The 21,865-nt window shown below is 41.8% G+C and overlaps 2 protein-coding genes across 4 annotated transcripts in view; one reads left to right on the top strand and one right to left on the bottom strand.

The window, feature by feature from the left end:
* Positions 1-15,791, top strand: part of ACP1 (acid phosphatase 1) — a 52,768-nt gene extending 36,977 nt beyond the window's left edge. Inside the window, exons 6-7 of the mRNA XM_073336169.1 lie at positions 9,951-9,991; positions 11,439-15,791. Coding sequence (XP_073192270.1) covers positions 9,951-9,991; positions 11,439-11,445 — 48 coding nt within the window. The 3' untranslated portion in view covers positions 11,446-15,791. The remainder of the gene's footprint in view (positions 1-9,950; positions 9,992-11,438) is intronic.
* Positions 1,915-20,426, bottom strand: ALKAL2 (ALK and LTK ligand 2). Of its 3 annotated transcripts, none has more exons than XM_073336171.1 (6): positions 20,341-20,426; positions 17,677-18,006; positions 15,042-15,095; positions 14,840-14,920; positions 13,285-13,350; positions 1,915-2,569 (listed from the first exon to the last, which is right to left on the bottom strand). In XM_073336171.1, the coding sequence occupies exons 2-5, from the start codon at positions 17,933-17,935 to the stop codon at positions 13,286-13,288; spliced, it is 459 nt and encodes a 152-aa protein (XP_073192272.1). In that variant the 5' UTR covers positions 17,936-18,006; positions 20,341-20,426; the 3' UTR covers positions 1,915-2,569; position 13,285. The 3 variants fall into 3 exon arrangements, with proteins under 3 accessions (XP_073192272.1, XP_073192271.1, XP_073192273.1); XM_073336170.1 differs by lacking the exon at positions 20,341-20,426 and adding an exon at positions 19,433-19,677; XM_073336172.1 differs by lacking the exons at positions 15,042-15,095; positions 20,341-20,426 and adding an exon at positions 19,433-19,677.
* Positions 20,427-21,865: the final 1,439 nt, after the last annotated feature.

Raw genomic sequence — 21,865 nt, 5'->3', positions numbered from 1 at the left:
CGTAAGATGTGCTCCCAAAGTTATACATTTTAGATGGTATTATTTATATGATTTCACAGTTTACACATCTCTTTACACATCGCTAAAATCCAACCCATCATTTTGTCCCAATTCCTTAACTTATTGTTCTGTTCCTTCCTATCTTTATTTTGGACTAGCATTCCGGGTACTGGTCCATGAAGGTATTTCCCTAGTTTGTATTAAGACATAAAATGAATGTATCTTGATTTTTTGACAGGTTTCCTGTCTGCTTAGACCATATTCTTACTTCAGCAACTGCAAAGAGTTATGAGATACCTAGCATAAGTGAACAGGATTATGGTACAGGCCAGTTTATGCTATATTACTGTTACAATATTTGTGCTTAATACATACTAATACGTATTCATATGGTGTGGATAACACGTTATTAATCTGACATATAATATGCTAGCCAGCATACATACTTTTTGCTGGCCTAAAAATTAGCACTTATGATGTCAGCGGTCATGATGTGGTTATATGTGCTTTGTGGGGGCACCAACCAATAATGCGCATATTTGGATCTTCAAATGGCCAGTTTTCAAAAGTTTAAGCACAACTGACTGGGAACATAAATTTAAGTGGGAAGTGTCAGTGGAGGTGGTGGATTCACTGTTGTTTGGAGCCTTGAAGAAAGATATTTTTCTGAAAGGTATGTTTGAAGTCAGTTTCTGGGAGAATTCAGGTTCAGGATGTCAGGCTAGCTAGTCATGGTGATGCCATCTGGCCTTGGAATCTGTGAATCTATGAATCTCCCTGTTGTTAATCTCCTTCCTTCATAGGCCTTGGGGAGAACAGGCTTGCTTACATTGTCTTCAGTTTGCTCATAACACTATTGCTCTGTATTTGATAATGATTATAATCTAATCTCATGCAGCAGGGCTTCAACTGGTCACCTGCAGGGGGTCAGGAAGGAATTTCCCTCCCAAATCAGTTATCATGGGTAAAGGGGTCATCTTCCCCTGATGCATCAGAGATATGCCACAGCTAGATGCAGGTTCCTAGTTAGGGTGGACATGCACTCTGATTTGATACACATAATTTTCCGTCTCAGATGACTGGCTAGTGTGTCTTCCTCAGCTGCCTAGGGTGTAACTGATCACAAGAATTTCCCCAAAGTCAGTTTGGCAGGAACCTTGAAGACTTTTTGTCATCCTTTGCAGCCTGGGGTGTGGTTTGCCTTCTAGGATCATCTGAGCATATCTCTCCTAATCAGTTTTGTGGCATGGCATTGGTGGCACCTTGGTATCTCCTATTCACTGCCTGTGGCACACATTAGTTTAGTCTTCTGAGGACTCAAGTACTTTGGTTTAATTTACTTTGTTGGGCTCAACATAGGGTATTTAGATGGAATTTAATAGTGTGAGGTATGCAGGAGGTCAGACAAGATGATCTAAAGGTCCTTTCTGGCCTTAAACTCTATGAGAATCCTAGTCCCAGTTACTTGTATCATACTCAAAGGTTTTATACCATACAGTCTAATATGATTTAAAGGACTTGTGTAAAATAGATGGTTATTTGAAAGAAAGCTTAAGTGTCAAAACTTGTGTGTCTGGAGTGCATTTATTAGAAATGCTCCATAGTGTGTGGTTTTTGGTTTGGGTTTTTTGGTCATAAATAAAATGACCCATGCACCAGATGTGTTGGGTAGGTGATTTTAAAGAAAAGTGAAATTCATAGTGAGACCTCCTGATGCAGTCTTCGTTTAACCTTTTCACAGGTTACGCTCCTGATATAATTTTGCATTGGATTTTATTATAATTTACGGATTATTTTGCTCTAAAACATCATGAGTAACCATGAGTTTAGTTTGTGAAAACCATTGTTCTAAAGGGACATTTAAAGAATACACATTGAAGATCATGTAATATATCAAACACTTTATTACTTATGTTTGTTATTTACAGTATTTACATATTGCACGTTAGCTGGAATGTTTACACATTTATTGAACAGAAAACTAATGGCATATTTGTGTGTGTATGCAAAATCCACACTCCTCTGTCTTGAGAAAACATGTTCACTTGGAATTGTGTTTTGTATTTGTCATGCAATTTGTAACTTGTACTCCAAGGGTACAATGTGACCCTCCAACATGTTTGTTTTATCCAAAATCTCTCTTAATTGCATAAGCATGAAGAATATCAAGTGAAAACCACTGCTGTGGAGTAGATTCATTAAGAGTTCTGGGTATATAAACAAACATCCCTCCAAGTCTCAGAATTCAGCAACAGAACATTAATTTCTGGCTGAAGGGTACATGTTCATGTAATTTTTGGCAGCACTACACATCAAATGTGGAGTGTACTTTTAAGTATGGAGCAGTAAGTACTACTGGCAGTTATACTACTGTAAAGAATGTAGATCTGCAAACTGTTGAAAACATACAAAACAGTTAAAAGAATTATGGGAAATAGTCTGTCAATCTGCAAAAATAAACCCTCTTGTTCACAATGGAATATGTTATAAAGGTATTAAGTTCTATTTCCCTGTTGGTTTCCAAGGCACTTCTCCTGGTTCTTGGTGTGTCTTTTCTGTATGGTGATATCTGTTTAAAAAAAAAAAAAGGAAAAGGAAAAAAAAGATAGTTGCCTTTTATCATTTTCATATTTTAATTCAGCTGTTTAAAATGCATCTGGCAGATTGAATAGAGTTAGTAAATAAAGATTTTTGCAACAACTGTCTCTGGAAAATCTGGTAGTACATTTCTTGTTCTGTTCATATCGCACTACTCACTAACGAAACCTTACAGATTAGTGTTTTGGAAAAGCATCCTTCTTTGTGCTATTCCTATCTCTTTGATGCTCTATGCCTGGAAAACAGATTTTGAAAACTACAAAATTCCACTGTTTTAAATATTTAATACTTTAAGCTTAGTTTTTCAGAATAAATCAATTTCTAAATGCAGTAGTGAAATCAAAATCTGAATACATATCAACAATGCTATTAACGTTCTGTCATTTTTGTAGTCTTAAAATCTCACTACCAATATAGTTTTGGCATAAGGTCTGCCCACATAGATCCAATGGCAGGATCAAGATTGAGGAGCCTAGGCATGCTCCCATTGAGGCAAAAACTAACAGTAAAATTATTTAAATACAGCAGAAGCAGGAAGCCTGCCAAGCAGGCAGTGGGACCACTAATCGACAGAGATGTTAATGGGAGCACTCAATACACGGCCATTGCAGAAAAGCTAAATTAACTCTTTGCATCGGTCTTCACTGCAGCAGATGTGGGGGGAGATGCCCAAAAAGAATAGCTCTGGTGTGGGTAACAAATCTGAAGTACGTCCCAAATTGTGTTAGTAGGAAAGGTTTTAGAACACATTGATCGACTAAAACAGTAAGTCACCAGGACCAGATGGTATTCACCCAAGAGTTCTGAAGGAACTCAAATATGAAATTGCAGAACTAGTAACAAAATTACTGATATCCGCCTCTGTGCCCGGTGGCTAATGTAATGCTGGGCGTCAGAGGAGATTATGGAAATTACAAACCAGTAAGCCTAACCTGTGTATCAAGCAAACTAGTGTATCAAGCAAACTAGCAAACTTATAGTAGAAACTATAAGAACAGAATTATCAAAGAGTCATCACAACTTTTGTAAAGGGAAGTCATGCCACACTAATCTATTAGAATTATTTGAGGGAATAGACAAGCATGTGGATAAGCATGATCTAGTTTATATAGTGTGCTTGGATTTTCAGAAAGCCTTTGACAAGATCTTTCAGGCTTTTAAAGAAATAAAAGTAGCCATGGGATAAGAGAGAAATTCCTCACATGGATCAGTAACTGGTTGACATACAAAAGAAAGGGTAGAAATAAATGAATGGTCAGTTTTCACAAAAGAGAGGTGAACAGTAGGGTCCCTCAGAGTTCTGTAGTGCGACCTGTGCTGTTTATCATATTGATTAATGATCTGGAAGGGAGATGAACAGTGAAATAGCAAAGTTTGCAGACTATACAAAATTATTCAAGGTAGTTAAGTCCAAAGCAGACTGCGACAAATTAGAGGGATCTCACAAAAATTGGGTGACTGGGCAACAAAATATCAAATTCAGTGTTGATAAATGCAAAGTAGTGCATATTGAAAAAAATAATCCCAACTGTACACATACAGTAATGGGTTCTAAATTAGCTATTTCCAGCCAAGAAAGATTTTGGATAGTTCTCTGAAAACTTCTGCTCAATGCTCAACAGCAGTGAAAAAGGTTAGGAACTATTGGGAAAGGCATAGAAAATAAGACAGAAAATATCCTAATGCCACTATATAAATCCATTGTATGCCCACACCTTGAATAATGAGTGCATTTCTGGTCATCCTGTTTCAAAAAAGGTATATTCGAATTGGAAAAGAGACCGAGAAGGGCAACAGAGATGATCACGGGTATGGAACAGCTTCCATACGAGGAGACAACCCCATGTTCAGAGTGACCCAAAAACTCTGACTACCAAAAGCCAGGAGTGGAATACAGGGGTGGATCACTCCATAATTGCCCTGTTCTGTTACACTCCCCCTGAAGCTCTAATATGGGCCACTGTCAGAGATAGGATACCGGTCAAGATAGATCACTGAGTTTATGTGGCAGCTCTTATGTTATGATTAGGAGTTTTTTTACTCAGTTCAAAGAAAAGATCTTGAGAGATGACAGCAAAAAATTTAGTATTGTGTTTTGAGACCTAGTCTTACTAGTATAGTCTGACTACAGTGGGACAACTCAAGTAGGAATTGTAACAGTGGACCTTTTATTTGCTGGAAATCTACCCCACCCCCCAGCAAATTATAGAATGTTAGTATTAACCCTTCTCTGAACATCTCCTGAGAAGTAATGACTAATACTGAATCATATTGAATCCTGGTAGCTGAATAATGTAGATACTACCTAATGGGCTAGAAATGTTAAGTCAAAAGTAGTTGAGATATGGAAGCTTATCAAAACACTTATCTCTGAGTGGTATTTATTTACCATCAGACTTAAAGTTGTAATTATGCATAGCATTGTAACTACTGTGAAGTTTAGTATTATCTCCATGATGCAGCTTTGCAGGCAAAGCAACAGTATGCATTTTAATGGATATTTATTACAAAATGAGAGGTTCATAGAATATCAGGGTTGGAAGGGACCTCAGGAGGTCATCTAGTCCAACCCCCTGCTCAAAGCAGGACCAATCCCCAATTTTTGCCCCATATCCCTAAATGGCCCCCTCAAGGATTGAACTCACAACCCTGGGTTTATCAGGCCAAAGCTCAAACCACTGAGCTATCCCTCCCCCACAAACTGGTTAACTGGTGTATTTTATTTTTCCATGTTCTCAAGTTATTTTTATGTCTAATTTTAAGGGTCTAATATTTTAAAGCTTGTCTACACACAAACCAGGACCAAAATAATTAAATTACTTTTAATTCACATATTTTCATTATATTGGTACAAGTCTGTGTTGACACTCTATTTTCAGTTGAGTATCCTATTTTGATGTTAACTCAAGTCAGTAAAAAATTAACTTTGCATCAAAATAGCAGGATTGTAAACCTTTTGCAGCAATGGCTTTCATGTTCTGCATTTGTACACAGTGGAGTTCTGGTCCTTGCCTGGGATTTTTAGGTGCTACCACAATACAAATAATTAATAAAACCCAATTTAGTTATTTTGGTTTCACTGTGTGTGTAGACAGGCCCTTCTAATTGAATGTGGCTTTTTCATTCTAAGTTATTTTCAGTGGCTCATAATCACTAGGAAAAAATTAGCTGAAAATGCATGCTGCTTCTAAACCCCAAAGTGATTTTTTTTTTTTTTTTTTTGGTGAGGTTAAAAAAATTTTTTTCTAAGCATGAAAAAACTTTGTTTAATAAAATTGAGGCATTTTCCATTGAGAACTCAGACAGGGGAATTTAAAATGTTTAATTTGGCATATAAATTGCTAATCAGGAATTTGTGCTTTGCTAAGTTTGAAAAATAGGAAATAGTGTATAGCACACAGTTACTAATTTAAGTGTGCATTGTGACAGATATGCCATATCAGTTGGAGACCTTACTGAATTAAGTTTAGGTATGTTGGAGTCCATTATATTAAATGCAAATGTATTGTGGACTGGAATTGTATGGAATCTCTCTAGGAGGGAAAGTGTGATATGAGGCCTGGGATTTCAAAGAACTATACTGAAAATGTGCCAGACAAGAACGAACGATGGGATAAATGTAAAATGGATTTCCTGGAGAATACCGAAAGCGAGGTTAATGCAAATTCCTTACATCTGGTTATGCAATAAGCTGTCCTTTTTTGAAGTTACACCCTGAGGTCTTTATCTGCTAATTACTTGTTTCTGGAGACTGGAGATCAAAGGTCTTAACAGTATAAAGAAACAACTGAACTGCCCACCCTGGGTTCAGGTTTGGAATCGGAGACAGTTATGAACTTGAAACAACAGGGAGAACCCAGTTGTGGTGGGTTTTGAAGGATTCATATCTACCAGAGCCTGAGGTTGGAATGGGGGTGACCTCTGGTAAACTTTTTAGCATGCATGTAGGTTATTTATTTTTTTTTTTGGTAATACTTTCTCTGTAATGCTTTCACCTTAAGTGTGCTTGCTTAGAAAGAGCTGTGTGGTAATTTATAATTGCGGGCAATGCACTGTGCATAGCTTCTGGAGAGAAAGCAAAGCACAGATGCTAGCCTTTTAAGCAGTCTGTCTTCCTGTGGATATCATAGTGTAGGCAGGGAACTGCAGCTTTAAAGAACCCCTGATTAGTAAAGAATGAGACGCGGCTCTCTGCCCAAGAGACATGACTGCTAGGAGCTGGAAACCTTTAAGTGGGTGTCCTTAATGGACCACAGGGGGGGAAAATAGGTGCAGCTTCCTTGAAACTGATAGGTGTAGAGTGGGATTTTCAGACTTACATGTGTGTTTGTCTGGATATCTTATTAGACTTTGAGGATGTCTGATGCTCTATGCTGAGGCACATCACACCTTCATTCCTGTTTCCCCTACCTTTTCAGAAACCCACTTAAGGGGCCAAAAATTGGCTAGTAGTTACCTTCCTCTGATATCCTAATGCTGCAAAATTCCCCACATCTTTGAAATTTTGAACTAGACTGCTGCAAGCAACTAAATACCTCAACTTTGCTATAGACTAGGACTCGGCTGAGAGAACACTTAGGACTCCTGTACGCTGACAGTGCTTACTGAACATGCTTTTTACTTTTTCTCCCATTGGCTTAAGTACTCCACCTCTTTGAGAGGCAGTAGCTATGTTGACTGGAGAAGCCCTCCCATTGACATAGCGCTTTCTACACCGCTGGATGACATAGTTATACCGACATAAGTTTGTAATGTAGACCAGGGCTCAGTCTGTCATTCTGCTGGAGACCCTGAATGCCCTTTGACTGCAAAATCAAATAGGCCACTTTCATTTCATCCTTTTTTATTTCCTTTTATATTACAAGAAACTATATTCAGCATGATGGTTAAGATTTAAGCAGCACCAAAAATCAAGAAATTTAAAGTTATGCTGCCATAGCATCCTGTTATCCATCCAGCATGACTGACTACACAGAACCTGGTTCAGTGATGAGCTGTGACAGATAAAATAGAATTGTAGGACATTAGAAGGCCCCAGTCTAATCAGCCTGACAGCTGCGGCACACAGTCTGTAGAATCCTATGCCACTGTAGGATTCCAGATTGCAACACTGGTCAGAAATCCTTATTTTCCACCTGTGAGTGCCTAGGAAACTACTTTTCTGTAGGATGAGGCTCTAACTGCAGTGGTTCACACCTTGGAGGTAACAAAGCTGTAATGTTATACATGGTATTAACCAAGTAATGCCTAGCTAGTTGAGTGTCCAGTTCAAAGATCTGGTCCTCACCTACAAAGTCTAAATCATCTGGGGCCTGTTACCTCAGCAGTTGTTTCCAAACAGCCTGTTTTGGTGGCTTATGTCCATGATACTGTATTTGACAGATCAGGGTACACCTTGCAGAAATAGGTATCATAGGTATCTTGGCAGAGGGCCCATGGCTGTGAAACAAACTTACGCTGAAGTTTATGCAAAACAGGGCTTGTGTGAGTAGATGACTGACATTTAATTCTGTTCTGTTTGAGGCTTTGAATAAGAGGCTGGCGGGGGGGGGGGGGGGGGGGGGGGGGGAGATCTGTGCTCATCAGTTGAAAGTAATTTCCAGTACATTTTTAGAAGAACCCCAGCTCTGATTTAGAAATTGTGAAATAATGACTAAAACACACTACACACCAGTATTTCAGTTTTCCAATTTGTACATTTAAAAATCTCAAGTATTATGTTGCATTTCTAACAGCTCTGAATTGATAACTTTCATGAAGATAACCAAATGTTAACACATTAGATAAAAATTGTTATTAAAAGTTCTTACAGTCCTTGAGCTGTGCATCAAAAGAATACTATCATCATCCAGTTTTAAGATGCTGCTAAGAAGAATACTATATACCATCCTATGATATTTATATACCATATGATTTAAGGTCTATTCTTGCCCTATTGAAACCTACATCTTTAAGCAGAAAGTAGTGTTTCCCTTACTATAAAATGATCTTATTTTTCTTTGAAAACTATAATTACTGTACCTCACTAGAAAAAATTTCACTGGCTGATCATGATGCTTTCTTGTTACATGGTATTAAAGTTATTTTTTTAGCCTTAGTTTACTACTCCTAGATTCACTAATAGTTGGGACTTTTGATTTTTCTAATTTAAAGATGTATCAATTGCATTCTCTTGCTATGTTGTACATTTCAAGCATTTTTATTTCTTTACAGCTGCCATTTAAAAAAATCTTTAGTCCTATCAAGTGGCTGGATGGAAAAAAAAGTTTTAGATAAAGAATTACTATAACCTTATTCTCCATTTTTTTAGTAAATACTTGTTAATTATATTTGTTTATGAAGATAATAGTTAATAGCTAAACAGTTAAAATAAAAAAAATTACAGAAGGGTGTAATATTCAGGGCTCATTGCATTGTGAAGTTCAGTAGATGTTAAGAAAATTCATTATGCTCTAAAAGGGAGATGGCTAATATGATATGCATGTTACGGTTTTACTATAGTCAAGTAGAAAAAGCAAGCCGTATACAAAATATTTAACAGGCCCCTGTCTCTGACATTGTGGCTCTACCCCAGGGAATCGTATTTTTCACCTCAAAAGTATGATCATAGTTGCATGTGGCTTGATAGGTGCACATGCAATCAGGGATTTCCCCACATGCAAGTTGTGGAACTGGATGGGAAACTCACAGGCACAAAGGAGTTGTGCATACTGAAGAGCTAGAAATCCAGCCAAAAATTAAGCCTAAAGATAACACTTAATGTCAGGCTATTCTGCTTCACAATGAATAGCAATCAGACACCAGCCAAGATTTTCAAAAGTGTTTGGGGTGCCACAATTTTAAGATTCTTCACCTGACACCTTAAAGGGGCCTGATTTTCAGAGGATGGATGACATACACTTTCTGATAATTGGACCCTTTTATGGTGCCTCAGTTTGGGCACCCAAAATCACTAGTCACTTCTAAAAATCTTAAGTGTCCAAAATTCACAAGGAAGGATAGACAGCCAGTGGTGCAAGTGTCTAAGATAAACAGCTGAGCAAAGAACAAAGGAGACTATGTTCTCATTGAGGATGTGGTTAAACCTTTTTGGCACCTGTAAATGAACTCCTACTGCTCGAGATTGATTTTTGTCGCTCTATGAATCTGATGGCAGAGAGGGATGTTAAGAATCTTTTGTTGAACCTGAGAGCACACAGCCTAACTTGTGCTGGGTTTGCTAGTGAATATCCACCTTTGTTCAAGACTGTATTATGCAGAAATTGTACATAATGTTAAGTATTGTCACTGAAACAATTGTTTAAATGCTGTCTTTGTGTCTACTGATTTTATCTCCCTCCTGGAATCTGAAGCCTCCTGCCTACCTTGAAGTTGTGATAATCCCGAACATGTTGTGAGTAGAAATCCAAAACAAATCTAACCTTTTTCCAAAATAATCTCAAAACATGGACATATGTCCATGCATCTCCAAAGCAAATAAGCAAAAGCTACCTGCCAGCTTTCCAAACAGTCACTAGCGTTAATACATCCATAGCCTGCTGCCAGGAAGGGATGAATGAAATAAAAGTGGGAACTACTGAGCAAGACAGAAAGTACCAAAAATAGGGATAATGAAACTTGACTTTTCTTTGTAAAGCACTGTGATATCTACTAATGAAAAGCACCAGGTAATATAGTAATCCCTAGCTCTTACTGTTTTGACTTGTATAAAGAAAATACTCCAGACATGGAAATTGAAAATAATGTCATTTAATTAGTTTGGACCATGGGTATTTTCATGCTGAATCAGACCAGTGGTTCTTCTATCAGTGTCCTGTCTCTGACAGGTGCTAGTACCAGATGCTTCAGAGGAATATGCAAGAAGCCCTGCACTTATGGAATAACCAGCCCCCATGAAGAGTTTGTTTCTATCTCCCACTAGGTAGAGGTGCCCAAAAGCATGATTTAAAGATAACTAAGAATTTACAGTGCGGTCATATTAAACTTGTGGAATAAAAAGGTGTATTATCCATAGCAGGATGTGAGTGCAGGCAGGCAACCACTCCCCACCACTGAGAACAAGAGAGCCTCTTTTTAAAATTGAAGAGAAACATATTGTAGATCTCAAAGTTCTCCTGAATTTTCATAATTTGTCCTCTTATCCTCAGGCCCTAATTCAGGAAAGCATTGAGCATGAGTTGAAAGTTAAGCACATGCTTAAGTGCTTTGCTAGAATGGGCCCTCCAAGTGTATGGTTCATTCGTTTCCAAATGTGTGATCACTGCCTATACACCACTACTTAAGCTAGCATGGCAATAACGAATGAGGAAAGGCAGCCATGTATCGCTGTGCACTTTTATTAAGAATACATCCATGAATTTTGTCTTAAATTTAGGATGCAGTATGAAATGGGGGGGGGGGGGGAGGATTTGGAGTATAAATTGTGAGGGAAAGTGAAAGAGTATACATGAAACATGTCTCATAATGTGGCAAAATATTCCAAAGATCTATCATCATTATAACTACTATGAATTTAGAGCCAAATTCCACTCTCTTTTAGACCCATGTAAATCTGGAATAATTCCACATAAGTAACTGCTTTAGAGTGGTAGAACAAAGCAAAACCTTGTTCCTGATGTTTAATGTTTGTCTTAACTCTTGATTTACTAGTAGCTACTAAGATGACAGCAAAAGCAAGACGTGTTTACATTCTATTATCTTGTATATCAGCTGTTTATTCTGATTATTAGAGCTTGATTATTAGCTAAATTATCTTAAGTATATGATATGGGTTTTACAGTTTGGTATGTATATGTATTTAATTGGCATTATGTTGCAAAATTTTGAATATCTCTTAAAAGCACCTAGAATGCTGGCTCCAACAGAAATTATCCACAGCCTGCACAGAGATGGGTTTGATGGGCTTGTGTAAAAGAGCAAGAGAACGATCTTCCTCAGAGCTCCTTCCGGGGAGCTGATGGGACATGATGACAGCCCCACCATGCTTTTCCACAGGAGGAGGTATCTTACATGGAAAAGTTGAACTGTGCGGCAGTTTCAGTGCATTATCTCTATGGGGAAGAATGGTCCTCTATAGATCTTCCAAGTTTGCTAGTGAAATCTATAAATATTGAGGCACCTGTGATGACAATCAGTCCTCCTTCCCACTAAAGCAAATCACTCAAGAATTATGCTGCTATCAGTGACAACCCAACAGAGGTTGCGCCTTATGTCCCATTCTCAGGAGAGTCTGAGCCCCTGGCATTATGGATTTTCTAATAGAAACTCTCCAAGTTTCAGAGTGGACAAGTGCCCCTGAAAGAAGCTGTCCCTTCTCACCCTGAAAACTCATAAAATGCCAGTGGGAGGTGTTGATGCAGAGAGACTTTCAGGGAAAGGGGAAAAGAAATAATGCATTTTAGGGTGTGCTCCCCCATCTATGCTTACTGGCAGGTATTTGTAGCAGTACCATTCCATCTGTGTCTTGCAGTAGACTGTATGGATGATAGGTGCCAACTAGCTCCCTGAATTGCACAATTCACTACCTTAGAACTGCAGAGTTCCCTTACCTAGAACAAGGAATTTACCTCACATACCCAACATCAGTCTCATGAGCCTAAGTGCCATATGCAATAGGTTCTGTGATTTCTCCCTTAACCAGGCAAGATCTGGATCATGGAGTTGCCTCCGTGACTACATTACTAAGGGTAAATGAAGCTTTCAGAAAAGGGGGCAGTTCTCCAGCTATAGGACCTCAGGAACCTACAGACCTGATTTGTGGCTGGTTTGGTTTACTTGTAAAGCTATCTCTTGTATGAACAGAAAAATAGGGAAGAAAGTCAGAGAGGCAAGAAACATGAGGAAAGATTTGGGCTGAATTTGAAGTCCTAATTCTGACCTGCCACCTTCATTTAGTGACTTTATATTATATTAATATCCAGGGAAAACTAAAATATAGAATTTATTAAAAATTCTCAAATCACATACAACTGTATTTTTGTCTCAGCTGACGGGGGAGAGGACATGGACTAGTCTTTGTGTACAAGATGTCAACTCCTAGAGGTATAGATATTTTGGGAGGACTTTCTTCCTTTTGTGCACTGAAATTCCCATTCTCTCTAAAAAGAGTTAAGCATGTGCATCAAGAAAAAATAACTCCTTGGAGTAGAAGTTGAACATAATGGAAATCCAAAGAAATCTGAGTAACATACATATTGGGGTTTTTTAATGTTTTAAGTAAATGGTAACTGAATTATTCTAAAAATACCAATGACATCTATGTTTTAAAAACTTGCATGTGTATATTAATCCATATTAAAATGTACCTAATACATTTAAAGCTGTGCATGTGAAAGGGCAGCCAGTGCCAGTACACAGAATTGTACATTGAGTCCACTTGAAAAAAAATCAGCTATGGCTGCTGTGTTTTGTTCTATAAAAGCAAGGTCACTATCTGCTAACTGCATACTGCTACGAATAATTCACAGCTGATGTCTGTGGGTCTTTATAATGCCTTCCAGTAGGGGGTACCCTTTATTTATGGCCAGTATTTTCCCAGATTAAGATAGTTATGTCAAGTGCTCTGAAAAGGGAATACCTTAGCCAAAGGAAGATTGTTTTTACACTCATGAATTTTTTATGTCCACAATGCAAAATCCACAGCTTTGCTATGCAGTAGAATGTTATTACCTCTCTCAAAAAGCTTACCTTATCCTTCCATGCATATTGGACTTACTGCCAACCGAGTAAGAAGCCTGGCACATCTTTTATAGTCTGCCATGAAAAAAACCATAAATGCAATAACTTAATGACACTGCTAAAATCACTAATTTTGGTTTCAAAAAATAAAATAAAATTGATAGAGGTGCTGTGCAAATTATCATAATTAACTTTAGTAAGTACTTTAATTTAAAGACTTAGGTTATAACAGGGTAGACCTTGGCCCCATATGCTTAAGAATTACCATTCAAATATTAGATGCCTATTTGCTGTGCATTTTCTTTGCAAATTGTTTGGTTCTGTGCACAAACAGCAAAATTGTGCATGCAGACAGCTTGTGTGTATGAATATATGGCCAGTTATACATCTAACTAGCTATGGTGTGCACAAGTACGGGATCTGAAGCTGCAATCATGGCATTTGATTGTGCAAATTAGGTGTTTGAAATGGCACTGTCCCATCATTGAAATGCAGCTCTCAGTGAACTAATACTAAGATAAATAATAGTGCAGTCCTCCAACTAATTGTCCTTCTCGAACAATTGAGGAACAGAGCAATAAAGTCTTAGAGGCTCAGATCTTCAAAGGTATCTAACTCTTATTGAAATGAATAGAAGTTAGGTGTCCAAATATCTTTGAGTTCATAGAATTAAAAGAAAAGACTAGTTACATCTTGTTTCCTCCGGCAGTATAGGATAGTTCCCTACAATATATTCTTTAGATCTTTGCATAGTCTTGTTACACAGATAAGAAGTGGTGGTGTTGTAATGAGTAAAACTGAAGCAGTCACGGTAGACAATGTTTCATACCTACAAAGTTCAGTCAAGTGATCTGTTTTGTGTACAGTACAATCTGTGCAGTGCAGATGGAAAAGGAATTATTCAAAGATTGCTCACGTGCTCAGTTAAAGACCTCCTGCAGTCCTACAGCTAGCAGCCTGGGTTACAGTTAAAGTGTCAGTAGTTCTTGATATATAAAACCTGACCTTTAAAATCTATGATACTACCAAACCACACAAAGCACTAGGAAATGTACTGGAGGAAGGCAAGAGGGTTTCAAAGATGCCATTGAGGGCATAATTGGAAGAACAGGAAGTTGCCAAAATGTAACATGCCATAATTTGTCTGTAGAGTATGTGTTACAAGTGATGATGCATGAAAAGGAAATAGCCCCACTTGGCGTTCAGATCCCAGGTTAAGTTTGCAGCACTAGCAATTAATTTTTTTCTGGTAAACTGAGTGCACTTGATTTGGAGACATCAAGGGACAATAAACCTGGAATCCTAGAAAGCAGTTTTAACCATCATTTTACACAGTATATCCACTGGAAATTCTGTGCCTCAATTTTTTCATCTCTAAACTGAGAATGATAATACTTACCTCACAGGCAGGAGGTGAAGATCAATAAGTATCCATAAAGCACTCTGAACCCTTTAAGTGAAAGGCAGTGTATAGTTGCACAGTATTGCCACTATTATCTCCTGTAGCCACCCCAATTAATAGCTTTCTTTTTTTAAAAAGTTAGTTTTGGTTTATGGCACTTACAAGCTGGGATGGTGCAGTCTCTTGTATTGTGATAAAGCCGATGAAAGTGTTTACTGCATTTTGGACTAAAATAGAGAGGACCTGAAATACAGAAAAAGAACAACTCATGAGTCAACACAGCACAAAAGGCCTACCAGAAGGGAAGTGGGGCTTAGGTGGTATGTGTATGAAATGATGGATACAGTGCAAAATCTAAATTTACCTGTTAAATGCTTTAAAAACTTGTCTTTCATCCTCAAATCTCTAGGAACTATTTCTGTTGGGGGGAAAAAAAAGTAGTAATTATACTCCACTGCAAATATACTTGTCCAGGATGGTAGGGCAACCACAGGAGATGCCAAAATTTTGCTCAGCTGAGACTCAGAATAACTGTTTACTAGGAGATTGAGAGCCATAAAGTGGAACAAGTTGCAGCTGCCTTTATCTTTCATATAGCGAGACGGCTAAAAGGACTATGGAGCATTACAATGCTGGGACCGTTAGTGTCCAGCAGCCCCACCACAATCACATAAAAATGAGAGTAAGCATGAGTCACTGTCATTGTAGGGCTCTGTGGGCCACATTTTGGCTACCCCTTATCTAGGTCTTTAAGATCACTGGTGCTTAGAAACCGTGCAGACTCTACCAGGGGTAAAGGTTCAAAGACACACCAGGGAATGCTCTCTGGGCTGCTCTGTGGCTGTCTATGCAACATTCTCCTACAAGCACCTGCATGGTTTTGTCACACAGGCAAGTATTGACAAGCACTATCTGAAATAACTATTGTGAACATGAGATCGAATTGTTATATTTACAGGAAATCTAGAAACAGTCCTTGTTTTATCTCTAGCATTAAATAAAATTCACAGGAAAGGAATATAAAAAACAAATTGCTTTTCCCCACTCTTGTGGTTTGCTTCTCTGGATTTTGTGTTCAGCAGATGCCAAAATGAAACTGGTTTACTGAAATCCATGTTAGCGTCAACCCTTGTTTGTGTCTTGTTTTACAGTTATCTTTGATTGCTTTCAGTTACTAACTCTATGCTGACACATTGATTGCATATGATACTGTACTTTATTTATTTGACCATAAATGCCTACACAGCCTTTTCATTCCCCAGGCACCTCTTATCACATTTAAATCAGAGAACATTTCCACCCAGATCTGATTCACTGGTGAGCTTAGAAATTTCTCAAAAGTCATTCTTCGTTTACTTCTAACTTTAGTCAGTCTGAGTAAAATTTACCATATCATATTTGACCTAATTGTGTCATGACAAGCATTGAAAGCTTACATGCTTCTCTCAGAAGTTTCCCATGGGACAGACGCGCTGGGAAAGTGATGCTAAGACTGAAATAAAGGAGGGCTCCAAGCAATAGTTTCTTTTCAGTGGCAGCAGCTTTTCTGGGAATAAATTCCATTATAATAACAATAATAATAAAACATCCCTTTCAAGAGCCAATGACACTTGTACCAACTAGTCTGTTTCTGAAGTGATTTTCTCATTGAGCCATATTCATCAGTACATGACAGATGCTTTGCACTGATTTGCTTATGCAGGACGGCCATAAACTCTGCTTAACCTCCTTGTAAAACTGGGTTTACAGCTGGCTTTGCTTAACTACTCTGTGCAACTGTAGCAAGAGTGCACTGGTTACTTGGCCCATTAAGCTTGTACCATATATTAAGAAAAAGGAACCAGTTCTTATTGTTCTGAGTTTATGGGGAACTGTTAGGTTGTTTTATTTAATATCTTCACTAATTATTTAGATTAGGGGCTAAAAATCACATTTTAATGACAGTCATGACACCAAATTAAGAGCAGCTGTGAATACTTTGAGTACAAAGAGAAGATACAAAGGGGTCTAGAGACATCAAAAGAGATGGGTAGAAAATAACAAAATGAGATCCATCTCGGAAAGTGTAAACTGAAATTTCTAGTGAAAAATAATCCCAAACCTAGATACTCAAGGGAAGAGGAAAATTGAGAGGCAGTAGTTCTGTTTAGGAGAGATGGTGAACAACAAACTAGACATGAATTTACAATGCAATAGGGAAGCAAGAAAGGCCAATTCAATTTTGAGCTGCATGCATAGAAGCAGGATATCATGAAACAGGCATATAACTGTCCCTTCTCTACATCAGTCTGATGTGACTGCATCTGGGATATTACATACAATTCTGAAAAACCTTATTACCAGAAACAATACTGACTGGAGAGAGCTTGAAGAAAAGCAACTCAAATTATTAGAATGGCGTAGGGGCTGATTTAGGAGGAAAGAATTAAAATCTATGGTGGTGAGGGACAAATGATGAAATTGACAAATATTTGAAAGGTGCAAGTACCAAAAAGCTAAAGGAATGAATAAGGTTAGCAAAAAGGGGAATGACGCTGCCTAGCAGGAAAAACTTCCAGGTGTGGGATCTATTAGGTTGTGGAGTCTCCCCAGAGAGATGGCAAGATGGTCAAATCCAGGGCTATTTAAAACAGTATAATCCACAAGACAGGCCCTTGGACTAGATGACCTAGGATAAACAGGACTTTTCATCCCTGATTTTTTTACCCCAGTCCATCTCACTGTTCTTCTTTATAAATATAAAGTGTATAAAACCAAAACTCATGCAGCTCTGGCTTTGAACTTAATGCATTTCTGAAGTACATTAGACTGAAGTGAGAGTGGAGTTCTACGCTGGGATTTTCAAAGGCAGTTTCTTGTGTAGGAATCCTCTGTATTTTTGAAGCAAGTCTGCAGATCTCCTGAGGGGGTTTGCACCTCCTATAAGAACTAGCACAGTGATGCCTGATTTCCCCTTCAAGGGGAGCAAAGTTGCCAGGAAAGGAAAGGAGCAGACTTACCAGCTCTCTGCTCGTCCTGGTACTCTCCATAATCAGCTACTTCTCTTCGGTCTAAAGTATAATCGTGGTTGGAGAAGTATTGCACCCCGTTGTCCTCTTCCATGTGGTACCTTTTCAGTTCCTGAATAATCTCCATGATGAGATTGAAGAGGCTTTGCCTGTCTTTTAGGTCTATGGAGTCAGTTCTCTCTTTGCAATAACCTGCTGACAACATTAAGAGCACCAGCACCAGCAGCACAGGAGACCTCAGTCCACTCATTGCAAGTCTGAACTGGAGAGTGAATGATCAGAGGAAAAGAAATGATCCACTTTGGGGGGACTCCTATTTCACTGAAAGAGAAAAATGGGGGTGGGGGGAGGGCGAGTCACGGGGGTGAAATCAGAAATACTACAGGGGAAGAGCAAAGAGGCTACTTTGCACATTATGTAATCAGGGTGCCTTGTTTCCTCCCTCCCACCACCTCCTTAGATTTTAAAATGGACCAGATTCCCAACTGGTGCAAATTGGCGGGGCTCAAGTGAAGTCAGAGGATTTGCACCAGTTGAGGAGATGACCCAATCTGCCTTTTACTTGCCCTGCCAGCAGCAACTTTATTCTCGCCTGCAGTGCGGACTAGAGAGCCGCTCAGCCGCCCGAAAGCTACAGGAGTCAAAGTACTCCCATGCTGCCTTCACGTTTTACACAAGTCCAGCCAGTGCTGACTCCGAAGTGCCCAGGCAAGGGGGACTCGCACAGATCCAGAGGAAAGGCATTCTTAAAAGTCACTGTAGCCTACACCGATGGAGAGAGCGAGGCGGCTGCACGGAGGAGCACACTCCTAGGACTCCCCTGGCCCTTCCTATCCCACCCCCACTTCTTATCTCCAGCGTGGCAGCAGAGGGTAATCCCTGAGCGCTGAAACACAGCAGAGTAAATCCCGGCGGCGGGCAATTGTGTAAACAGAGGCGTCTGCCCGCCCAGCGAGAGGCAGTAGGGAACAGCCCGCTGCGGAAACTTTTCCAAAACTTGCACCTTAACACCCGCTCTGACTGCTACAGCCACAGGCGAGCGTTCATTGCCCAGCCAGTCCAAGCGCTGGCGTGAGTGAAGTTTAACCCCCCCCCCCCCCCCCCGGCATGCGCAGTCACCGCTTCCCGCTACCCGGCTGCGGCAACAGGGCGCTGGGGACCCATTGCCCAGAGAGGCAGCCTGCTCCCCAGGGGCTTGCAAACGAGCGGGCTGTGCCTGCTGCCCTGCCGGAGCCTGGGGACCCAGCGCAGTCCGTCCCTCCTGCCCTAGGGAAGTCGAGAAGCTCCTGCGCAGTCTCACCGCAAGGGCCCGGGCACGAGTCTGCCCCAGCAGAGGGAAGGAAGGCACGTGGGAGCCCAGCGGCGCTCAGTCCCCTCCCGGCTCCTAAAGCACCCGGAGAGGGGAAGGCGCCTCGCACCTGCCTTGCCTCTGTCGCGTAACCCTCCCGCGCCGGCCGGCAGCAGCCCCGCGGCTGATCCCTGGCGCGCCCGGCTCTCCGGGTCTGACCTTCGCGGGAAGCGCTTGGCCCCAGCGCCGCCCCGCCAGCCCGGCACCGCCGTTACCTGTCTCTGCTTCCCCCGCGCCGCCCCGGCCCGCCCTGGCTCGCTCCCCCCACGGCAGGAGCAGCCCGCGGTGCCGGAGTTTCCTTGTTGCCCCCCGCCCCGTCCCGGTGCACAGGCTGCGTCCACAAGCTACTCCATGGCGGCCAGCCCCGGCGCCGCCGCTTATAAAGGCTACGGGACATACACGAGGCGGCGGCTCCGGCAGATGGGATCGAGTCACTCGCAAGTGGGAGGAAAGCAACAAAAGTCCGCTTGGCAACCCGGCGAGCCCCCCCTTCCCCAGTGCAGGCTCGCTCGCTCCTCAGCTTCGCGCCGACGTAAGGAGCCGGTCCCGAGTGGGGCTGTGCCCCTGCCTTTAACGGGGAAAGCGCGGAGGCGCCTCTGACCTCGGCATCGCCCGCCGCGCCGAGCCCCGTCCGCCGGCCCCCGTCGGACCCCGCGCCGCCGCCTGCGCGCCTTGGCGGTCACGCGGGGGGAAGCTGCGTGGTTGCCAGGAACTTTCTGTCCGTCCGTCCGTCTGTCTGGGGCGGAGCTGCGCGGCACCTCAGTCGGGAAGTCTGCGGTTAGGTGGCCGCGGGAGCGTTGGGTAGGAGCCGGCATCTGCCTCCCTCAGTTATTCTGGTAAAGGGTAATTCTCCAGCGCTAGGAGCCGTGACTGGAAATCCCCCCCCCCCCCCCCCAGCCAGCCCGGGGAGCGAGGCGCCGCGATCCCGCGCGGACGCTGTCCCAAGCGGAGCCGCTCCCGGTCCCCCCCCCCCCCCACACACACACACACACACACGGCGGGGAGTGCCGCGGGGCAGAGAGCTTTCCCACTGCCCCCTTGAGACACCCAGCAAAACCCTGCCCCCTAAGTCGGAATCCTGCCACATTAATACTCACCCACCCAGCCTCAAAAAAACGCACTGAAAGGGGGGCAGGGGCTGATGCTGAAACATGATCCAGCTGAACTTTTCTGTTTGCTTTTACTGCGTGGCTAAACCTCACCCTCGCAGCAGCGAACAGACACCTATCCAGTCGGATCGAGCCGGGGGGGGGGGGGGGCGCATATTCTCCACGCAGGGGAGGGGACGCCCCCCAGCGCCTGTGTACCTCGATCGGTAGGTGAAGCTAGGAGCTGGAAAGCCAGAGCGGTCCCCTCGCCCTCTCCCCTTCTCCTGCTACACTTGTGTCAGGCAAGCCGTGAACACGGTGCCATCCCCTAGGCAGGCGCTGACAACAGCGACACGTAGTGGCAGCGAGTGTAATTAAGCTCCGGGGAGCGTTCGCTAGAGGGGGTGGTCCCGCTGCAAAGTGAAAGTGACTGGGAGGCCGAGGTGAAAGAAACGGAACGAGATCAGGGGCTGCAATTAAGCCGAGCCCTTCCTCCAGAAGCCATTCCCCCGAGCCTTCCTTTCTCTTGGGTGTACATTCCAGATTGTGCATGTAAACTTCTTCAGGGCGTGCGAAACTTTACAATAAAATTGTTACAATGGCTAGAGTACTGCTCTGCTGAAGCCCGGTGAACGTGCTTTCCATGCCTGAGTCTAGTTCGCGTCTTTGTATCCATACAGTGTGTGTGAGCGAAAGAGAGTGTGTGAGGGAGAGAAAACTCTGTATTTGTGTAGGTGTGTATATAGCACTTTTCATCAGTACAACTTAAAGCCCTTCTCACACACACACATACACTCACACGGAGCAGAGGGGATTTTCTTTTCATTAAACCCTACAAGTAGTTTATATATAGGGTGACCCTAGACCCGGTTTGGTTTGGACAGTCCCTTTTTTAAGCGCAGTTCCGGCCTTCCTGACTTTTTTGGCAAAAGTAGGCATTTGTCCCATTTGCTCTTGCCAACTTGATCAGTTGATCACAAGAGCAAATGCCCACTTGTGCCAAAAAAGTGGGGTGCGGAGGAATGTGGGGGGGAGCAGCAATGCCAGCCCCATACAAGAGTGGAGGCAGAGCTTTGGGGGGGGGGCAGACAGGGCTTGTATGAGCAGCGACAATCCCATCCCCATATCTACTCTAGTGACATCATCAGAGGACCCAACCACATCAGCCACACCATCAGAGGCTCATTCACCTGCATGTCTACTGATGTTATATATGCCATCATGTACCAGCAATGCCCCTGTGCCATGTACATTGGCCAAACCGGACAGTCCTACGTAAAAGAATAAATGGACACAAATCGGACATCAGAAACGGTAACGCACAAAAGCCAGTGGGAAAACACTTCAATCTTCCTGGACAGTCTATAACAGATTTGAAAATAGCTATACTTGAACAAAAAAACTTCAGAAACAGACTTCAAAGAGAAACAAAGCAGAACTAAAATTAATTTGCAAATTTAACACCATTAATTTGGCTTGAATAGGGATTGGGAGTGGCTGACTCATTACAGAAGCAGCTTTGCCTCTCCTGGAATTGACACCTCCTCATCTATTGTTGGGAGTGGACTACATCCACCCTGATCGAATTGGCCCTGTCAGCACTGATTCTCCACTTGTGAGGTAACTCCCTTCTCTTCATGTGTCAGTATATTTATGTCTGCATCTGTAACTTTCACTCCATGCATCTGAAGAAGTGAGGTTTTTACCCATGAAAGCTTATGCTCAAATAAATCTGTTAGTCTTT

This window comes from Lepidochelys kempii, chromosome 3, assembly GCF_965140265.1.
Source record: "Lepidochelys kempii isolate rLepKem1 chromosome 3, rLepKem1.hap2, whole genome shotgun sequence".
Taxonomy (NCBI): Eukaryota; Metazoa; Chordata; order Testudines; family Cheloniidae; genus Lepidochelys; species Lepidochelys kempii.
This window is presented reverse-complemented; position numbering and strand designations above follow the sequence as displayed.